Here is a 17,176-nt window from a genome sequence, read left to right on the forward strand (position 1 = left end):
TGCTGTTTGCTACCGCCTGCCAAGGCAACCAGAAAAAAAAAAAAAAAAAAAGGAGGGAGAGAGAGAGAGCGAGAGAGAGAGAGAGAGAACTTCCTGCCATGGTTGCTACTGACATGGGTCCGCCATTGAAGCTCAGCGGCCGTTCCTCCGGCTGCCGACACAGCTAATACTGTCACTGGGCGCAATGCTGTCCGTATCCCCGATATCTTCGTCGTCGTCGTCCTCGGTTTCCCATTTGCCCACGCGGCTGGCAGGAAGAGGGACGTGACGGGCCGACACATATGTCGCGGGCCTGCTTGCCGGAAGGGGCACGTCGCGCGCCGAAACGTAGGTTGGCGCCCTGCTGTCTGGAAGGGGAACATGGCGGGCCGAGACGTACGTGGGGGCTCGGCTATCGGGCAGCGGCACGTCGCGCGCCGAGATGTAGGTCGGCGCCGTGCTGTCGGGAAGAGGAACGTGGTGGGCCGAAACGTAGCTGCCCTCGCGACTGCGACTCCGGGGCGCGGTGCTGACCTTGTATGTCACCGTCGTCACGCGGCTGCCAGACCTCGAGTGGGAGCTCACGTGCGCGGGTACATCGTAAGGCTCCGCGGGCGGTGCGCGGACCGTGCTGCTGGACCTGCGGCTTCTGGCAGAGACGTAACTCTCCCTGTCGGGGGTGTCATATGTGTAGCTGCGCTGCACGATGGGAGGGTGTCTGGAACTCCGCGAGCTCACGTAGCTGCGATGCTCCGTCTCCATCTCGTTGTAATAAGGGTCCCTGTAACTCGCAGACTCGCTTCGGTGCCGCGCGGAAGACGTTCGCGAGCGGGACGACCGGTGGCGCCCCCGCGAGTCATCGTCATAGACGTCGCCCACCTCCGTAGTCCGCGGCGCGTCTGCCTGGCTGTATCGGGCAATGTACTCGGGAGGAGGACGAAGATAGTCCGGGTAAGTCGGGTAATCGCCCTGGTAGCGAACCCTGTCCACAGCCCTCTCCACCTCGACGTAACGGGGTTTGCGATCCGAGTACCCCTCGTACCTCTCCGGAAAGGTGGACCGGCGCGAGAAGGGAGGCATGTCGTAGTCCTGCCGCGAATCGCGGGCCCGATCGCCCTTGACCATGTTATAGGTGAATGCACCACCCAGAGCGGCGCCGGCAGCAACACCGAGAAGGGTTCCAACTACAGCGCCGGCACTCAGGCCTCTAGAATTCTCCCGCGCAGATGTGGCCGGTTCGTAGACGGAAGATCCAGTCGTGACACTGCGCCGGATACCGGGATGCGGCTGGTCGTCGTCCTCGGGATGCGGAGCGTGGGATCGGCGGGAGATGGTGCGGCCGGAGGCGCTGGACGCAGGGCTCAGGGCAGCAGCCGAAGCAAGAAGAGACGAGGTTGCGACATCGTAGTTCCAGCTCAAGACACGGCTCGCCCCTTCGCTGGTCGACTTGGTATAGCGGGCAGTTGAACCGGCATAATGCGACGAGTATTCTGGTGGCGGCTGATATACAACTTCCAACAAGTTGCCGACAAAGTCGGTTATAAACACCCGAGTGCCGCCACCGCTAGTGTCACGCCGTTGCGCAGAGACGCCACTGCGAACAACATAGTTCTCGGCCGGGTGGCGGGAATGCGACTCCCGAATGTCGGGATTGGCCCGTAAGGCGAATTCGTAGCAGGAATCGGCCGCGGCCGCCGACGGGGCGCTAAGGACAATGCGCGAAGTCCTCAGGGGCCGGTCTCTGCTCGACACGACCTGCCGGATCTGAAAAATAGGGGTTGTCCGCGAAGAGTCACCAAACGTGATAGAGGGAAAGTGTCCGTCGTCAGTAGAGTGATAGCGCAGGCCGAGAGGCTGGATAACTGCCGAGTAGAATGACGATGACGAGGGGAGGTGGTCGACCTCCAGAAAGGGAAGCATTGGTTCGATATAATACGCCCCTGGCAAGGCGCCCCAGCAGCCGGTTAGTGGGGAAGGAGTAAAAGTGAGCACGCGGAAAAGCCAGCCAGCACGAGACAGAGTGAGAGAGGGTAGCAGTGTGGTCGTGTCGCACAGCCAGCCGGCCGCTTACAGACACGGGGCCCCGAGAGGAGACGGCGAGGTCAGCGCTCAACAAATGCCCTAGGACAGCTTCAGGGCGGCTCTGTGGCGTGGCAGGCCGGGCTGGCCGGGATTCGCTCTGGTGAGCCGAGGTTCCGAGCAAGGGATAACTAGCAGAAGGCCAGAAAAGAAAACAAGCTCTTCTCTGGTTTGGCCGTGCAGAGAGAGGGGGTTGGGTCAAACGGCGCCGTGCCGCGCTCCTCGCGCGCAACTGAAGGCTATTGACATGAAAAGATAAAGACCAGCCACACGAGGAGCCTGATCTAGCACCAGTCCAATTTGATACATTGAATTCGCTGAGGAAGGGCCAGCGCCACGGAAGTATGGGGTAGGAAGAGGAACGCTTGGCCGAGATGCCAGTCAAAGAACGGTGCTGCCCAACCTAAGATCTCCAAGGCCGGGCTGACACCCTGGCCCCGCAACGGTTGCAGTTCAAGGAAAGCGGGTGGACAATGCCCGCGGCAGGGGGAAGGGGGGGGAGTCCCGGTGATAGACGTGGAGTTGTTGATCGCTGCAGCCCGACCTTGAGACCACGCCTCGGCGCCCAGGCCTGGCTGGGCTGGCCGTCTGCTTCTCAGCGTGTTTGGGACGAGGCAAGTCGAAAATTGACAATTTCGAGATTCTGACCAACACGGCATTGCGCGGCGCGCATGGGATTGGATGCCGGGTAAGCGGTAACTAACCGCTTGCCCCGCTGTGCCCGAAGGCTCAGCCGGTAGGCTGTGGTTCCGCCTGCCTGCCGGTGGTGGCCCCAGGATAGGTAGCGCAGTGACCTAGGTCCACATGCACAGGCTCCCGGGAGGATGTTCGTCGTGTGGCAGACAGCTGATCCCAACTTGCGCAACCTGCCACGTCGGGTTTCTCCACAGCAGTTATTCTGGAACCCGGCCCCCACTTGTAGATGAGATCCCGCCTTTCCCGCCTGACCTTTCAAGTCGCTGCCCTACTTCAACTGTCTCGTCAGGAGCATTTCAATGGTCCGGCCACATGTCAATGGCCGCAAAGTGTGCCTATGGTATGCCCGAGCAACAACAGCTTCCATGGGGTTCGGGTGGCGTATTGCAAACCTTACTGGCGCCACACACTCGTAGTTAAAGAATCCCACACTCGGCTTGAATGGTTAACCACCAGTCCGATAGGTGAGGACGGTGAACAGGTGGAGCGGGGTTTTCTTGCCACAACTGGCCGGGGCAGTTCACTTGCATTCTGTTTGGACTCAAGGGGTGCATTTGAGGCTGCCTGGCCGTTATAGGGTTGGTTCGCATGTCGAAAACAGTAGGATCAGTTGTATGCTGAGGTGTTGAAGAAACTCAGTTCCCCAAACCTTCCCACTGTAGTATGCCCCCTCACTGCGTCGTCAAAACGGTTGCTGACGGCGGATCAAGGAGGAACGGGCTGCCGGAGCTAAGGCTGGTCGCACATGACAATTGCTACAATGAACAGTAGGCCTCATGCCGCAGTAGTATGTGGCTCCCGCACCGAGCCCTCCCTACAACCCGATCCCTTACTGTCTATTTCCTATGATCAGACCCAAGTTGTTCCCATCTCCCAAAACTCGGCCTCTCCCCCCCGGGGGGGCCCCTCGTGTAGAATCACTTGACCGAGTTTCCGGATCAAGAAGTACAAGAGGTAACATTAGCTACTCCTTGGGTAGTGTAGGTCAGTCGGTTCATTACGCTGACATCTTGAGGAGAAGCAATAAGAGATACGAACTATGAATTCAAGGAACAGGGAAAGACGCGAGCCAAGTTGAAGTGGTACCGCGCAGACGACGAAAGCGTCTTGGGATCCGTTGTTGAACGCCCCATGTTTTGTTGCAAAAACACCGACAGCTCAAGCAGACATCCCAAGTTCCGGTAGACAAAGGCCGTTAACCGCGATGTTGTATCGCGGAACAGGCACAATGCAACCGCAGCTTCCTGTAGGTAATTAGGGAGCCGACAGATCTTTCCATCCAGTTCCCTGTCCTTATCGATAAAGAGCGGCCCAAAGCCAGTCAAAAGCAGACTTGCCGCCAAGTATAAAAAACACCGCAGCATCACTTCAGAGAATGTCCCAGCAATCCTCGGCCGCATGGCAGAACTTGCTGCAGGCAACGCTCGCCGAAAGGCTGTAATTGCTGATGGAAATTTTCTCATCCACATAGGCGTCGGCAAAGTTGTCTGGCCCCTTGGCCATCGCGCCCACAAAGACACAAATGCTCTCGTTCGGTTTGAGCGTGTCAAGATAATCGCGCACACGCACCAGCGGCGCGTCGAAGCTGAGTGTAATCTTTCGGCAATTGGGGGGCAGGTGGTCGGTGATCGGATTCTGAATAACCTTCAACAGCTTTTCCTGCGAGTTGGTGCCCTTAATGGAGAGGCGATGGAGCAACTGAACCATCAGGCCAGCAAAGCGCTTGAACGTCCGCGGGATGCGGACAGAGGGCGAGACCTCGATGAGCACGCCCTTGGCGGTCTGTATGTAAATCTGGAGTTTCCCAGCTTTGTTGATCGGCGAGTCGAGGAGAGTAAGCAGGCACTGAGACACGCGAAGGTAGGTGTCAGTGGGCCGCATACATCAACTTCGGGGAGCGCGGCGGCTTGTTCAAACCTGGTGGGTGATGTCAGGGCGCGCGTCGCTGATATCCCTGTTCATCTTGCGCATGACACCAATGTGCTCGTCGCTGTTGAGCAGCGAGTACTTCTCCTCCCTCTGCACGCCCATGCGGTTGACCCCGCCATGTGAAGCCTTATACGTCTCGAGGCTGGCATTGGAAAGGACAACAATCAATCGTTTAGTATCTTTGTCGGTGGGCGGGATAGGGGTATGCTGCTCGGCTACCAGCTGCGGCAGCTCTGGAGGCGGGAGCGACTGAGTTCCTGTCATGTTGTTGGTCGTGTTAGACAACGTGTTAAAACGGGTAAAGGCCCGCAGCCAATTTGCACAGGTGAAGAGGAGATGTGGCGAGGCAACCGATTCTGACAACTTTATCCTCGAAACATTTGTCTGCTGGAAGCGGGGTCCTCCGGCTGGTTGGGAATTTTTTTCCCCCTCCACACCTCCAGGTGTGCTCGAGGTCCCACCTACAAGCACGCAAGCACGAACAAAAAAAAAATGTGTTCGTCCCGAAATGGATCGCTAGAAGCGATCAAACGCCAAATGGCCGTAGAATTGGGGGACAGGGAAGAGAATGGTATCTAAACTTACTTGGCCGCTTTCCAGCCCGGTATTCTGGGGAGGACGACATTGTTGTGGTGTTTTCGATTGTTTTGAAGGGTCACAGGGCTGGCATGAATCGGCTTGAATCTTGACGGATGGTCGGGAAAGGGGATAAATAATCGCGAAAGGAGGCCGATTCGGCAAGGCTGGGTCGTCGGACACCGGGCGTGGGAGAAAGAAGATGACTGCAGACTCGAAGGCAGAAGGACGGCTGTATGAAGAAAAAAGCAATGGACTAGGAGGAAAGGCTTAAAAGAGAAATGGTTGAAAGGAGGGGATGGCGCATGCATGCGAAAAGGCCTTCGCTTACACCAGCCCCTACTCCCTCATTACAAGAGTCGGACACCGGGCAGTTTTCGGCTCTGACACTGCTTACTGGGTTGTTTGTGCAGGTACCAAATGTACGGATCCGTACATAATCCGTACACACATAAGGTAAGGTGTAGTCCGTATACCCTGGTTTGGCGCGGTGGGGGAAGGGAGGAGCCGAGCTGGAACCCTGAAAAATCAACTTATCGGGGTCCGAAGGAGCTTGATTGTGGGGTTTCGCATGCGCGCCTGTCCCCGGGCCACCCGCCGAACAATCCCGAAAGCTCAGCATCTCCGGCCCATGACAGATCCAGATCCTCACGACCAATTGGAGCACACTTCATTCGGTATCAATAGCCGTAAATAGCAGAAGAACCATGGTGAATCAGAAACGGCCGGAGCCCGTCCGTTTGTTTCGGAGCTCTCGGGGTCAATCGGGGAAACGGTTTGAAGACGACGATATACAAAGCGCCGACTTTCGAAGGTCTCTATCACTTTGCCAATCGATCAAGCCGACATCACAGTGACATGGCAGACATATCCCAAGTTCCGGCGTCTTGGGCGTTCTGATTTGATCTTAGCGTTGTCTAGCCTCGTTAACTTTAACTCTTCCGGGAGCTTCACTGGGTTGCCGGCCTTTAGCCCCGACGTCGGGACTGGCAACAGTGTGCCCTGAAAGAGGTTGCTTACACTAGCTAGCTAGAGGCTTTTTGACTTTTTTTTTTGGGGGGGGGGGGGGGGGGGGGGGGGGCTCCTGGCTACATCGGTATCACCCGGAGAGAAAAATCGACGAGGGTCAGTATGATAATTCCAAATGCGGCCATCGAGTGATCAAAGTATCCTCACATATGAGGTAGCGTTGGCTCAACCACGCTATATTTGCGTGATTACTTCTTAACTTCAACTCCCTCTCGATGTTCTCGCGGTTTCGCCCTGTTTCGCAAAAGCCAGCCTTCTGAGTGGCCGGTTTTGGATGCAAATTACACGCGTCCAGGGCGTGGCCAAGAACGCCTATCACTTACCATGCCTTATAATATCAACCCAGTCTAAGACCATTTCTGGCCGGATTCTTCGGCCGAGGCCAGGAACACTCGCGATTCCGAAGATGTCTTTCGTGATCAATCACACAGCCGGTGACCAGTTATCCTTATATAAGCCGGTTTCCCTGGAACCATCTCAGTGGCCCTGTTGAACCCTCCCCCCAGCGGTCTCTGCCTCTCCTGTTCCTAGTTGGTATCCGTTATTTCTTCGTCTGAGAACAATTTTTACTTCTACAAGGGACATACCCTTACCAAAGCTCACAAGATCAAGGAAAGCTCGTACAACGCCATTGGCACATAACGCTATCTTGAGGATACGGGAATGCTGGAAACACTAGTTGGCTTTCATTCTAGTGGTGGGCAAGATGATGGTATGGTCGAGTGTGACGTCACTAACCCAGAAAATGGCGATGCTCTGTGAACGGAACGGACAAGATATTCGATATCGTTGGCCCAGGCATTGAAACTGCAGGCTGGAGCCTTAACCAACGCCGCGGCAACCTACTATGCGGCTCCGCACCAGCTCAAGGGCGGCAACGCCGTACGGTGTTCATCTCACAGTGCGGGACACAGGGCCCAAGTCTGAACCTGACCGAGCCTCTGGGCCCAACTCGGCTCCCTTTCCTCAGGAGACAAAATGACACTGGCGATGGGCGGGGAAGGGGACGTGACACCGCCCCTGCTCGCGCAACGAGGTGACTCGGATGGCATGTAGCAAAAAGTTTCGAACTGTGGTGTCTGCTTGAGAAGGTGTATAACATTTGTCTGGATCCAACATCCAACCGCAGCTTATTCGAGGTGAGCATGAGCCTCGCGTTAGAGCGCACGACGAGACGGTGGCCCTAGGACATCTGCATTGCCATGGAGCTAGGACGCTCCTTCGCCAAAAATAACCTCTTGCACGAGTCAACTGGAGAGGTTGGATTGGTGGTAAAGGAGGGGTCTTGAGCCACGTCATACGTCATTGAGGACGCCGTCGAACACACTTCCTGTAGTTGAGAGCAAGCTGCCGATTCGCTCAGCCGAGCCCTCAACTCCCTTTCCATGCCAAACTCAAACCACAACAATCATCCATTACATCACCGCTCCCATTTTCCAGGGACATTGACGTGTATTTTCCTGAGCCTAACAGCCTGCGGAGCTTCTTCAGCGGAGGCCGCTGTGTTTTGCAGGTGCTCAAAAAGACCGGTCAAGCGAGAAGACCCCGGTTAGTTTCCGTAGGCGGAGAATTCGCCAAGCGACCCCAAACACGCGAACGACGACATCACATCCCCGTGTCCGCGAGATCCTCGGTTTTTGTCCTTTTATTTGTCTGTTACTATCCCAACGGCTTCTTGCGATTGAAGCCGACGTCTTTTACGAGACCATAATCGTGACGCTCCTGAGCGGCATGTCGACAAGGTGAAGCTGCTCTCGTCAGGAACAAAGTGAGTTCATCTCGGGCCCAAAGAGTGGAATGGTGAAGCTCCGGTTGAGATCTCGGGTGCTGACAAGCTCCTGAGGCGAGCGGGCGCGGATAGTGACCTAGCTTCTGTCTGCTTGATTTTACAGTCCTCGGCCATGTCTACCCCCAGGGTTGCCGTCGCTTCCACGCCCCAGCGCAACAACGGATACGGTTCGACGAGCTGCTTCACTCAATCTCAGATCCAACAGACCTACCAAGCAGCCACGCCCGATGCCGATGCGCTCTCCAAATCCAACCCTGCTTCGAACTCACGGGCCGATAATGGCGGCCATTCGATACCCTCTGCCTCCATGCGACCGGCCCGGTTCATCGAGGAGTGGGACGCGAGTCAGCGCGGAGACTCCGTCGTCGACGGTGCGGTACAGGGTAATATGCAGCGCACCTCGCCAAACCCCGTCAACGCGAACGGTGTTCATGGGGATGCGATAAGCCTGTCGCGTGGGAACACCCTCAAGAAGAAGGCGTCCATCCGGAGGAGTGGGAGCTTAAAGCGCAGCGGGAGCCGCCGAAGTATGAAGGCTGGGAGTGTTAGGAGCCTGGCCCTCCAATCCACGGCAGACCAAGACGAGATGCACAGCGCATTCTACTGTCCTGTACCGACAAGCGCAAACCCAACCGAGGCTCTCGCCAATCGTTTTCAAGGTTAGTTCTCTCTTTATGCTCCGGCTCGTCCTTTCGAACAGGCAACTGACTCATGCGTCCCCCGCAGCCTGGCGCAAGACCCTCAAAGATCTCATTACCTACTTCAGGGAGGTCCAGACACACTATGAGCATCGGTCGAAATCATTGATGAAGCTAGCGAACGTGCTGAACAACACGACAACGCCACCAGGTCTTCTCACTGAAGGTGGCCTAGACGATGCCCTGGAGATCTTGCGAGGCTACAATAAGCATGCAATCGCCGAGGCCAACAAAGCAAGGGAAATCGAGGAAGATGTCATACTTGCCCTCACCGGGCTGCGAAGTGACCTGCATCAGAAGATCAAAGAGATCCGAAACCTGTCCGGCGATTTCAAGAACTCAGTCGATAAGGAGATGGAAAGCACGCGCAAAGCTGTAAACCAGCTTCAAGAAGCCCTCGGGCAGAACGAGCTTGATCCTTCTCTTACAGTGGGAAAACAAGACCCGTACCTTTTGAGAGTCGCTGTGGACCGGCAAATCGAGAGGCAAATCGACGAGGAAAACTACCTGCACCAGGTATGTGCACTTATATGAGGTTTTCTTTTGACGAACGAGTAGCAAGATTAACTGATAACGCACAGGCCTACCTTAATCTAGAGAATTCTGGGAAAGAGCTCGAGTCCATCATTGTTGGCGAAATTCAAAAGGCATATAACGCCTACGCCGGAATTCTCAAAAGAGAGTCAGACGCCGCCTACAACACTATTGAGGTACTTCGTGCTGGCCCCATATCCATGCCCAAGGACAAAGAATGGACCTCGTTCATTCAGAGGGACGATCGTTTCGTGAGCCCTGACCTTCCCATGCGGTCCGCCGAATCCATCCATTATCCCGGTCGCGATCATTTTGCCTGTCAAGAGATCCGGGCAGGGCTCCTTGAGCGTAAGAGCAAGTACCTGAAGAGTTACACGCCCGGCTGGTGAGTTCACAACCATAGAGTTTGGGAGATCCTTGGATTTCTAACACGCCCCAGGTATGTTCTTTCTCCAACTCATCTACACGAATACAAATCGGCGGACAAGACGCAAGCACCCCTCATGTCTCTCTACCTTCCCGAACAGAAACTAGGTTCCCACTCCGCCGAAGGCAGCTCATCAAACAAGTTCGTTCTCAAGGGGCGACAGACCGGATCGATGCACCGGGGCCATAAGTGGGTATTCCGCGCCGAAAGTCACGACACTATGATGGCCTGGTACGAGGACATCAAGAGCATCACGGAGCGGACACCGGAAGAACACAGCAACCTCGTTCGTGCCAATAGCCGAAGCATCAGCAGGTCTTCACAACGGTCATCCGTCAGCAGCGACGGCGTCATCGACGACGAGGAGGATCCTCCTTTCACCGCCACCGCGACCTCGGTTAACCAGCAGCCAAGGAATGACGGATTCTCACGACGTCCGTCAGGTGGGCGTTTCCCATCCGACCTTCAGGTAAACGCACAAAGAGGCTTGCAGGCACCTGGTTCTCCTCTTAGCGCGAATTCGGGATATGGCGAATATCTCAATCCCGCGGATCCCTCTGTAACAACCACCGTACCAGGAGGCGGTTTTGACCAACAGCCACCAAGCGCTCGGCAAGCTGGTCGGCCTCAAGAAACCGAGCGCGATGAATTCCAGCGCACTACTACTATAGGCACTGCTGCTGGCACTGCTGCTAGTGGGGCTCTATCGGTCTCCAGCTCAGTCGCTGCTACCGCTCAAGGCCGAGTTTCTCAAGACTCCGACCTGGCAAACCGTTCAACGGCTGCCCAACAGCCCGCACTACTGGCAGACAGGAAACAGGCCACCCTTTTCTGGGCTGAACCCGTCCCCATCCACCCTTCACATCCACATTCACATCTCTCGGCCCAGGATGGTCGTCCCAGCAACGAGCTCTACGAACCGCAGACCTCCACAGGGGTGAACGGTGATTACAGTGCAAAGGGGATTGGGGTTCGAACATTATCATTTGATGGGGTTGAGGGTTTGGTTGGAACAAATCAAGTCATCGGCGACGATGAGCTCTCTGCCAGACCCGATGGTGCGGTACGAGCCGACAGTGCTCAGACCCTTTCACACTTCCATATCCCGGGTGGGTACCCTAAAGGGCCCATTACCGAAGCTTGACACCCGTGACAGGAGTGTAGGGGTTTGTTTCAAGAGAAGAAAATAAACTTTAGGCCTACTCCTGAAAAGTCAACATCTGCTCTTCCCCCCCCCCTTCCTCTCGGGTTCCTTGGCTTCGCTGTAGTGTCATTGTAGTTATGACGTAGGCCGAACGTGGAGAAGAGTTCAAAGGGGATTGTTTTGCGCGAAAGTCAAGGGCCTTCTAGGCCGGACTAAGACTTGTTTCTGCAGCCCCTGGACAGCTGCTCCCACCAATCTCGGTAGCCTAGCAAAGCAGAAGCACTGAACAACTACGGTGCCCAAGCGACATTCGACTTCCTGCTGCACCTGGATATGTACAACCATGATGTGGTCCGATTTTACATTAAATACAACAACGGAACACCCAGAGCCCTTCCAGTAACGCCTTTGTAGCCAGTCCAAGCCCCCATGACATCCCCGGCCTGACTTGATTCCGCTTGATGGAGGACGCTGATCCTCGCCCGGTGGCATATGGTGCATAATGATGATATATAGCCCCCACCCAGCCTCGCCACCGGAAACACATGATGTATATAGCTCCCTTAAGACCTTCCACGGCCACCGCCTCGCCCACCGCCTCGAGAGAAGCCACCTCTGCCACCCCTCGACGCACCCCCTCGGCCACCCCCACCTCGTGACCCTCCGAAGCCTCCTCTGCTGCCGCCCCTACTTCCGCCGCGCGAGAAACCACCGCTGGAGCCTCCCCGTCCACCACGGGCTGCGCCGCCACGGCTGGGCTTCTTAACCTTTGTGACAGTGCCCGGAGGGGGCTTCGGCTTGGGAAGGAACCGCTCGAGCGGTAGGAGCTTCTCGCCAGCAATATAGAACTTGTCGCCGTACTTAAATGAGGTCGCTTGGATACCCTCCGAGGGTTTGATGGTGAAATACACCTGGTTTATGGGGCCGAGAACTTCGTCGACTTTGCCAATTGCTGTCTGTTTTAAAACAAGTCAGGCTGGAACACTGAGGAAGACGGGTTCCGAGACGACATACTTTGTTTTCCAGGTAGATCGGCGCATTGAAGTGAGGGATCTTTGGGTTCGTGGACTCGACAACCATCTCGCCCTCGCAGGCATGGATAAACTTGCCCATCTCTAAAACCGTAGCCGGAGGTCCCATGTCACGCTGTTGAAATCCGCCGCGCCCTGGAAGCTTGTGTCAGCATTCGTTCAAGGAACTCGCACGCTTAAATTCGAAAACTTCCGCTCACCTCCTCCGCGTCCACCGCCGCCACCGCGGCCCCTGGGCGCTCCTCTAGAAGACATTTCGATTGGATTTCCGCCGTGGAGGTTATGTTGACGGCGGAGGTTCGAGAGCTAGTTGCGTCGCTCGTGTTGTCAATTGGCGACTCTTCGTTGACTCCGACAATATTTTTTTGGGCTCCAGCAGCTGCAAAAGCGGTCAAATCTTTTTGCCGCTCTCCAGGCCCCACCGGGTACTCTTTCATCGTGCATCCCGCCGTGCACCAATGCTTGGACTGATACTGTAATGCACACTGTGAGGGACTCGATAACGGTATTGGTGGCCTTTTGATCTTATTTGCCAAGTGTAACCCAGACACCAAGGGCAGTTAAAGTAGCAGCAGTGGCCAGATTGCTTTGATGGGAACCTTAAAATGCAGCGTGGACAAAAGCGAGCCAACTAGTTAAACTTCTTGGTGATGACCAGTTCGCAGATACCATTTGGCGACGTCCTGCACTAGACAGCAGAACAGATACCTGATAACAAGGAACGTGTTCTCCTGGGGGCCACCCCTTGCTTCGCTCCCCTCCATTTGACGCGCAGTCGACGAGCGACTTGACCAAAATGCTGGTTCGCCTCTCAACGTTGGCGCTCGCCGCCGGCATCCTTTCGACGCCTTCGCTGGTGACGTGTCTGTCAGCGTCTGACATACCCCCCGACACCCCCGTTTCGAGGCTTCTGGCGTCGGCGCAGGCTCATCTCTCGAAGGGCGAAACCGGCGATGCCCTCGTATACTACGATGCCGCCGTTGCAAGGGATCCCAACAACTACCTCACCTTCTTCAAGCGCGCTACTACCTACCTCTCATTGGGGCGCACATCGCAAGCCACCGACGATTTTCAGAAGGTGCTATCGCTCAAGCCCGGGTTCGAGGGCGCCCACGTGCAGCTAGGCAAGCTGAAGGCTCGTATGGGCGACTGGGATGCGGCAAAGGAGCATTACCGGAAAGCGAAGAGAAATGAGGAGATTGCAAGCTTGGAGGAAGCCAAAGGCGCGGCCGCGCTCGCCGAGGCAGCCGCCAAGTCGGAGAACTGGGAGGAGTGCATCAAGCAGGCCGACGATGCCATATTGACGGCGAGTCGCGCATTGGCGCTCCGGGAACTTCGCGCAAGGTGTGCGTTCGAGGGAGGTGCAATGGAGAGAGGCATCGGCGACCTTCAGCACGTGTTGCAGATGAACCCAGGCGACACAGCGCCCCACGTCAAGATTTCTGCCATTCAATTCTTTGGGCTGGGAGAACTGCAAGAGGGAATGGCTTCCATTCGGAAGTGCCTGCATTCTGACCCGGATTCCAAGGAATGCAAGAGGTTGTTGAACGCCGAGAAGAAGGTGGAGAAGGTATTCCAAAAGGTCACCAAGGCGCTAGGAAAGAATCAATACATGACGGCGGTACGACAACTTGTACCGTCAGGGGAGGGTGAAGGGTTGATCAAGGAGGTTAAGGACGAGATGCGCGTGCTGAGGGAGGACGGCATAATTCCCAGGGCGGCAGGCAACGTCCTCATCGCTAGGCTAGTGGAGATGGCTTGTCAGGCATACTACGAGGTGAGTCTACGCGCCACATTGGTTTCTACGGCAGGACAGTATATCTGACCGACGACCCAACAGTCAAATAGCAAGAAGGCCAAGGAATACTGCGATGAGTCCCTTAAATACGACGAGAACGCTCTCTATGGCCTGCTCTACCGCGCCAAACATCTCATGGATGCCGAAGAATTTGAAGAAAGCATCAATACGCTCCGCAAGGCGGCCGAAGCCCACCCGGGCAAGGACGACGTAATCAACCCGCTTATGCAGAAGGCTCAGGTTTCGCTCAAGCGCAGCAAGAACAAGGACTACTACAAGGTTCTGGGCGTGGCACATGACGCAGACGAGCGTCAGATCAAGTCGGCCTACCGCAAACTGTCCAAGCTGCACCACCCCGACAAGGCGGTCAAGCAGGGACTCACAAAAGAGGAGGCCGAGAAGAAGATGGCAGCCATCAACGAGGCGTACGAGGTGCTTAGCAACCCGGAGCTGCGCGCCCGCTTCGACCGCGGCGACGATCCAAACTCGCACGAGCAGCAGCAGTACCACGGCCACCCGTTTGGCAGCGGCCAGCCGTTCATGTTCCAGCAGGGCGGTCCACAGTTCCAGTTCAACTTCAGAGGTTCCGGCTTCCCATTTGGGTTTTAGCTCAAACCCTGCTGTCTTAGATCACGGTAGTTGCTCTCTGCATCGAGGGAAGGGAGTTTGGGTGTTATATGGAGTACGGCAGCCTGTTTTGTGCTTAGTTTCGGAGCAAGCAAAAGAGCAACTTAAGGGTCGAGTTGCGTTTAGGGATCGGAGACCAGGAGAGAGTTTGTGTGGTGTTTTTGCAAAGGAAAGGCTTGTTCCATATCGTCAGAGTGGGCCAGGAATGGCCGAACTATTCTATTGCCGTTGACTTTTCTGCCATCTGGACAAACAATGCGTACTCTAAACCCTACGGGTGATTGCCTCCTCCAGTGTTTCTCCAGTGTTCGTCAGATGATCAGCTCCCTGTTGGGTCCTTGGTTGCGGATATCGTGCAGAGGAGGAACATTCACCAAGTTGTTCTCGCTCTCTGGACATGCTTTGCGTCTCCGTCGTCCAATGTAACGGTTGGTTTACAGCTCCGTAGGTCTACCGCCATAAATGGCCGAGTTCGGAGGAGTAATCCGACTCGCTCGTCCTTCTTATGCTAACGACTGACGAACGCTTCTTTTCGGAAAGGAACGGGTGTTAGAACCAAGTACCAGGTTCCTAGGGGAGGAAGAGAGAGAGAGGAGCAGTTGAGCATATAGCGGACGGGAGAAGGTTATGAGCATCTCGCTGCGGGTAGGCGGCTAGCTCATGTCCATGGCTGGTAGCCAGCAAAAACGCCCCGTTTCAATACTCCATCGACGGGGCGAAAGATAACAATGGATTATTTATGTACACGGTGCTCTGATGCAGCACACGAGGCCCTGCGTTTCCCGCCGACCGGGCCCTCGAACGCTCGCACGGAGCGGCATCGTCGCTCTCTCAAAATCCCACCGAAGCGACGAGGATTCTATGCCGTACCAGTTGTGAAAATGATCAACCTATCCTGGCTGTAGAATCATCGAGTCTGTCAGCGTCAGCTGGGCTTGAACTAGTAGCGGATGGGGGCGCGTTTTACCCTTAGTTCAAACAAGCCCTTCTATTCTCTGCCGTCCCGTCATGAGGTCTTGTCATTTTGGTGGATAAAGTAGGCCCTGAGGGTGCCAAATTGTAAGCCCCACGATCTTTTTGGTTCTTTGAGACATTCCTGGGTACACTCACTTTGACGCCTCGTAGGCCGACCAACAGATGGCCGTGCTGGGCATGGTTGTGAGCACTCTCGGCCGCACACCCTTGAAAAAACCGCGGGCGCCTTCCCTCTGGTACAATAGCCTGCAGCCAGCAATGAAACCGTTGACTGTCCGGAGCTCAGCATCCGTTGCAGTGCCACGCGTCTGAAGCATGGTTTTGATCACATCCATCGGCGTCGTGAGGGCTGCGGCGAAACCACCCGCTACCGCTCCAGCGAGGCAGTGCGTCACAGGATCGTACTTCTTGGTTGGGTTCATCGACGTCGAGATGGACTCGTAGGCCAGGAACTGGAGCGCTGTGAAGGGAACCGTCATGGAAAGGGTCGTAGGGTAGGAGACGTAGAAGGCAGCGAGGCCCTCTTGCCTGTACACGTATTTTGCGCAGTCGAGCATGGAGCGGTACATTTTTGCCGAATTCTGGATCTGCATTCGCTGCTTGATCACTGTCCAAAAAGGGTCAGCGGCAGCCTTTCGGAGTGACGGTCGTTGCGAAAGGAGCATAGCATACCGTCAAACGGGTTCATCAGCGCATCGCTAGCAATCGTGGCGCATGCGCCGCTGGTCGCGGCGGCCAGCGGATGGTGGACACCAGCTTGGTTCCCACCCATGATGTGCTTGACCGCTTCATAAGTCGCAAAGTAGACAGCGTGCGCAGGGCCTAAAGCATTCCCATGGTTTAGCCCACGAATCCTCTCAGCAGGGACATGGCGCTGGCCAAAGAACTCACCCGCCCCAACAATCACGCTAGACATGCCACGCCATAAACTCAAGATGCCCTCAGTGCTCGCCATCCGGTACGTGGCTTGGATCACGCCCGCGCCAATGGTGGAAGACGCAGGGTTGATGATTTGCATGCGTGTCTGCGCATTGCAGTGGAGCTGGTCAGCCGGGCCGTCGCATCGGGTTGTAGAAATGTTGGTTTCGTAAGAGCGCAGCGCCTGCTCACCTTGATGGCATCGATGGGATACACTACATCAAATCAGCATCTGACCACACGAGGCGTACTGGATCTGCGAAATTCCGAAAGTTCAAGCGAATGCGAGAGCACTTACTTGCGCAGTGCTCGGCGATGCCGGCGAAAGCGCCGGCAGCCATGTTCTGCAGCAACGAGAAGTTGGGCGGGAGCGATTCATAACTGCAAATTATGTCAGCGCACCAGCGTTCTTCGCAATACGTTCCTTTTGTTGATCGCCGGCAAGGCAGGGTGTCGACGCACTCATAGTCCTCCACGGGCTCGGCATTTGGCTGAGCCATTGGGGAAGCCACGGCTCCCGGCGCGCCTACGTCGAGAGCCACGGTGAAGGTGAGGGGTTTCGTGGGGAGAAGAGGAGCGTGTGAGGCGCGAATAGAGTTTGGCGCCGCGATAGCAGAAGCCAGGTGACGCAATTCAAGGGAGTAGAGCTGCTCTTCCGGTCGTTGTCGCCACAAACCGCCAAACAACCTCACACTCGCCGGTTTGGCCAGAGACGTCTTGGCGGTAATGTGCCTAGTGGAAATCTTGTTTCTGGGCTGAACCGATGACCGTGGCCTGCCGTCGTGTATGTGGCTAGGGGCGCACTGGTGGGAACTTCTGGTTGACGATGGCGTTGACGTTGTGACGATAGACACACAAGCTCCGAATTTTTCTATGACCGTTGTCGGCTCTGTCCAAGACCGCCGAGAAAAAAAACTGGGGCCTTCAGTCACTGTCGCTGAAGCCGG

At 55.9% G+C, this 17,176-nt stretch overlaps 6 protein-coding genes across 6 annotated transcripts; 2 read left to right on the forward strand and 4 right to left on the reverse strand.

Annotated features, from left to right (window-relative positions):
• Positions 1 to 132: 132 nt before the first annotated feature.
• P884DRAFT_275762 (uncharacterized protein) lies at positions 133 to 1,899 on the reverse strand (the record flags this gene model as incomplete). Its single annotated transcript, XM_069442875.1, has 1 exon — positions 133 to 1,899. One exon carries the CDS (start codon positions 1,897 to 1,899, stop codon positions 133 to 135), a length of 1,767 nt encoding a protein of 588 aa, XP_069299596.1.
• A 2,060-nt stretch (positions 1,900 to 3,959) lies between these two features.
• Positions 3,960 to 5,424, reverse strand: P884DRAFT_105480 (Alpha/beta knot methyltransferase). Its single transcript, XM_069437044.1, has 3 exons — positions 5,269 to 5,424; positions 4,672 to 4,940; positions 3,960 to 4,599 (listed from the first exon to the last, which is right to left on the reverse strand). The coding sequence occupies exons 1-3, from the start codon at positions 5,306 to 5,308 to the stop codon at positions 4,123 to 4,125; spliced, it is 786 nt and encodes a 261-aa protein (XP_069299597.1). The 5' UTR covers positions 5,309 to 5,424; the 3' UTR covers positions 3,960 to 4,122.
• Positions 5,425 to 8,189: 2,765 nt separating this feature from the next.
• Positions 8,190 to 10,880, forward strand: P884DRAFT_275764 (uncharacterized protein; the record flags this gene model as incomplete). Its single annotated transcript, XM_069442876.1, has 4 exons — positions 8,190 to 8,736; positions 8,804 to 9,291; positions 9,357 to 9,694; positions 9,749 to 10,880. 4 exons carry the CDS (start codon positions 8,190 to 8,192, stop codon positions 10,878 to 10,880), a joined length of 2,505 nt encoding a protein of 834 aa, XP_069299598.1.
• Positions 10,881 to 11,443: 563 nt separating this feature from the next.
• On the reverse strand, positions 11,444 to 12,166 carry P884DRAFT_195295 (Gar1/Naf1 RNA binding region-domain-containing protein; the record flags this gene model as incomplete). Its single annotated transcript, XM_069437900.1, has 3 exons — positions 11,444 to 11,836; positions 11,895 to 12,046; positions 12,112 to 12,166. 3 exons carry the CDS (start codon positions 12,164 to 12,166, stop codon positions 11,444 to 11,446), a joined length of 600 nt encoding a protein of 199 aa, XP_069299599.1.
• A 327-nt stretch (positions 12,167 to 12,493) lies between these two features.
• P884DRAFT_327981 (uncharacterized protein) lies at positions 12,494 to 14,624 on the forward strand. Its single transcript, XM_069445569.1, has 2 exons — positions 12,494 to 13,688; positions 13,752 to 14,624. Exons 1-2 carry the CDS (start codon positions 12,708 to 12,710, stop codon positions 14,316 to 14,318), a joined length of 1,548 nt encoding a protein of 515 aa, XP_069299600.1. The 5' UTR covers positions 12,494 to 12,707; the 3' UTR covers positions 14,319 to 14,624.
• A 679-nt stretch (positions 14,625 to 15,303) lies between these two features.
• On the reverse strand, positions 15,304 to 17,145 carry P884DRAFT_290415 (mitochondrial carrier domain-containing protein). The gene is made up of 7 exons (XM_069444057.1): positions 16,692 to 17,145; positions 16,528 to 16,610; positions 16,422 to 16,444; positions 16,203 to 16,335; positions 15,984 to 16,133; positions 15,447 to 15,918; positions 15,304 to 15,379 (listed from the first exon to the last, which is right to left on the reverse strand). Exons 1-7 carry the CDS (start codon positions 16,727 to 16,729, stop codon positions 15,343 to 15,345), a joined length of 936 nt encoding a protein of 311 aa, XP_069299601.1. The 5' UTR covers positions 16,730 to 17,145; the 3' UTR covers positions 15,304 to 15,342.
• Positions 17,146 to 17,176: the final 31 nt, after the last annotated feature.

Source organism: Thermothelomyces heterothallicus (genome assembly GCF_042370625.1).
Source record: "Thermothelomyces heterothallicus CBS 202.75 unplaced genomic scaffold P884_scaffold_5, whole genome shotgun sequence".
In the NCBI taxonomy this organism is placed as follows: Eukaryota; Fungi; Ascomycota; class Sordariomycetes; order Sordariales; family Chaetomiaceae; genus Thermothelomyces; species Thermothelomyces heterothallicus.

Excerpts from the sequence above, each read along its gene's own strand:
- P884DRAFT_105480 (XM_069437044.1), bottom strand. The coding sequence starts at position 5,308 with ATGTCGTCCTCCCCAGAATACCGGGCTGGAAAGCGGCCAA. Across the intron at positions 4,941-5,268 it reads CCGGGCTGGAAAGCGGCCAA|GAACTCAGTCGCTCCCGCCT; the intron begins GTAAGTTTAGAT and ends ACAACATGACAG. Across the intron at positions 4,600-4,671 it reads GCCCTGACATCACCCACCAG|TGCCTGCTTACTCTCCTCGA; the intron begins GTTTGAACAAGC and ends CGCGTGTCTCAG.
- P884DRAFT_327981 (XM_069445569.1), top strand. The coding sequence starts at position 12,708 with ATGCTGGTTCGCCTCTCAACGTTGGCGCTCGCCGCCGGCATCCTTTCG. Across the intron at positions 13,689-13,751 it reads CTTGTCAGGCATACTACGAG|TCAAATAGCAAGAAGGCCAA; the intron begins GTGAGTCTACGC and ends ACGACCCAACAG.
- P884DRAFT_290415 (XM_069444057.1), bottom strand. The coding sequence starts at position 16,729 with ATGGCTCAGCCAAATGCCGAGCCCGTGGAGGACTATGA. Across the intron at positions 16,134-16,202 it reads TAGCGTGATTGTTGGGGCGG|GCCCTGCGCACGCTGTCTAC; the intron begins GTGAGTTCTTTG and ends GGAATGCTTTAG. Across the intron at positions 15,919-15,983 it reads GCTGATGAACCCGTTTGACG|TGATCAAGCAGCGAATGCAG; the intron begins GTATGCTATGCT and ends CTTTTTGGACAG.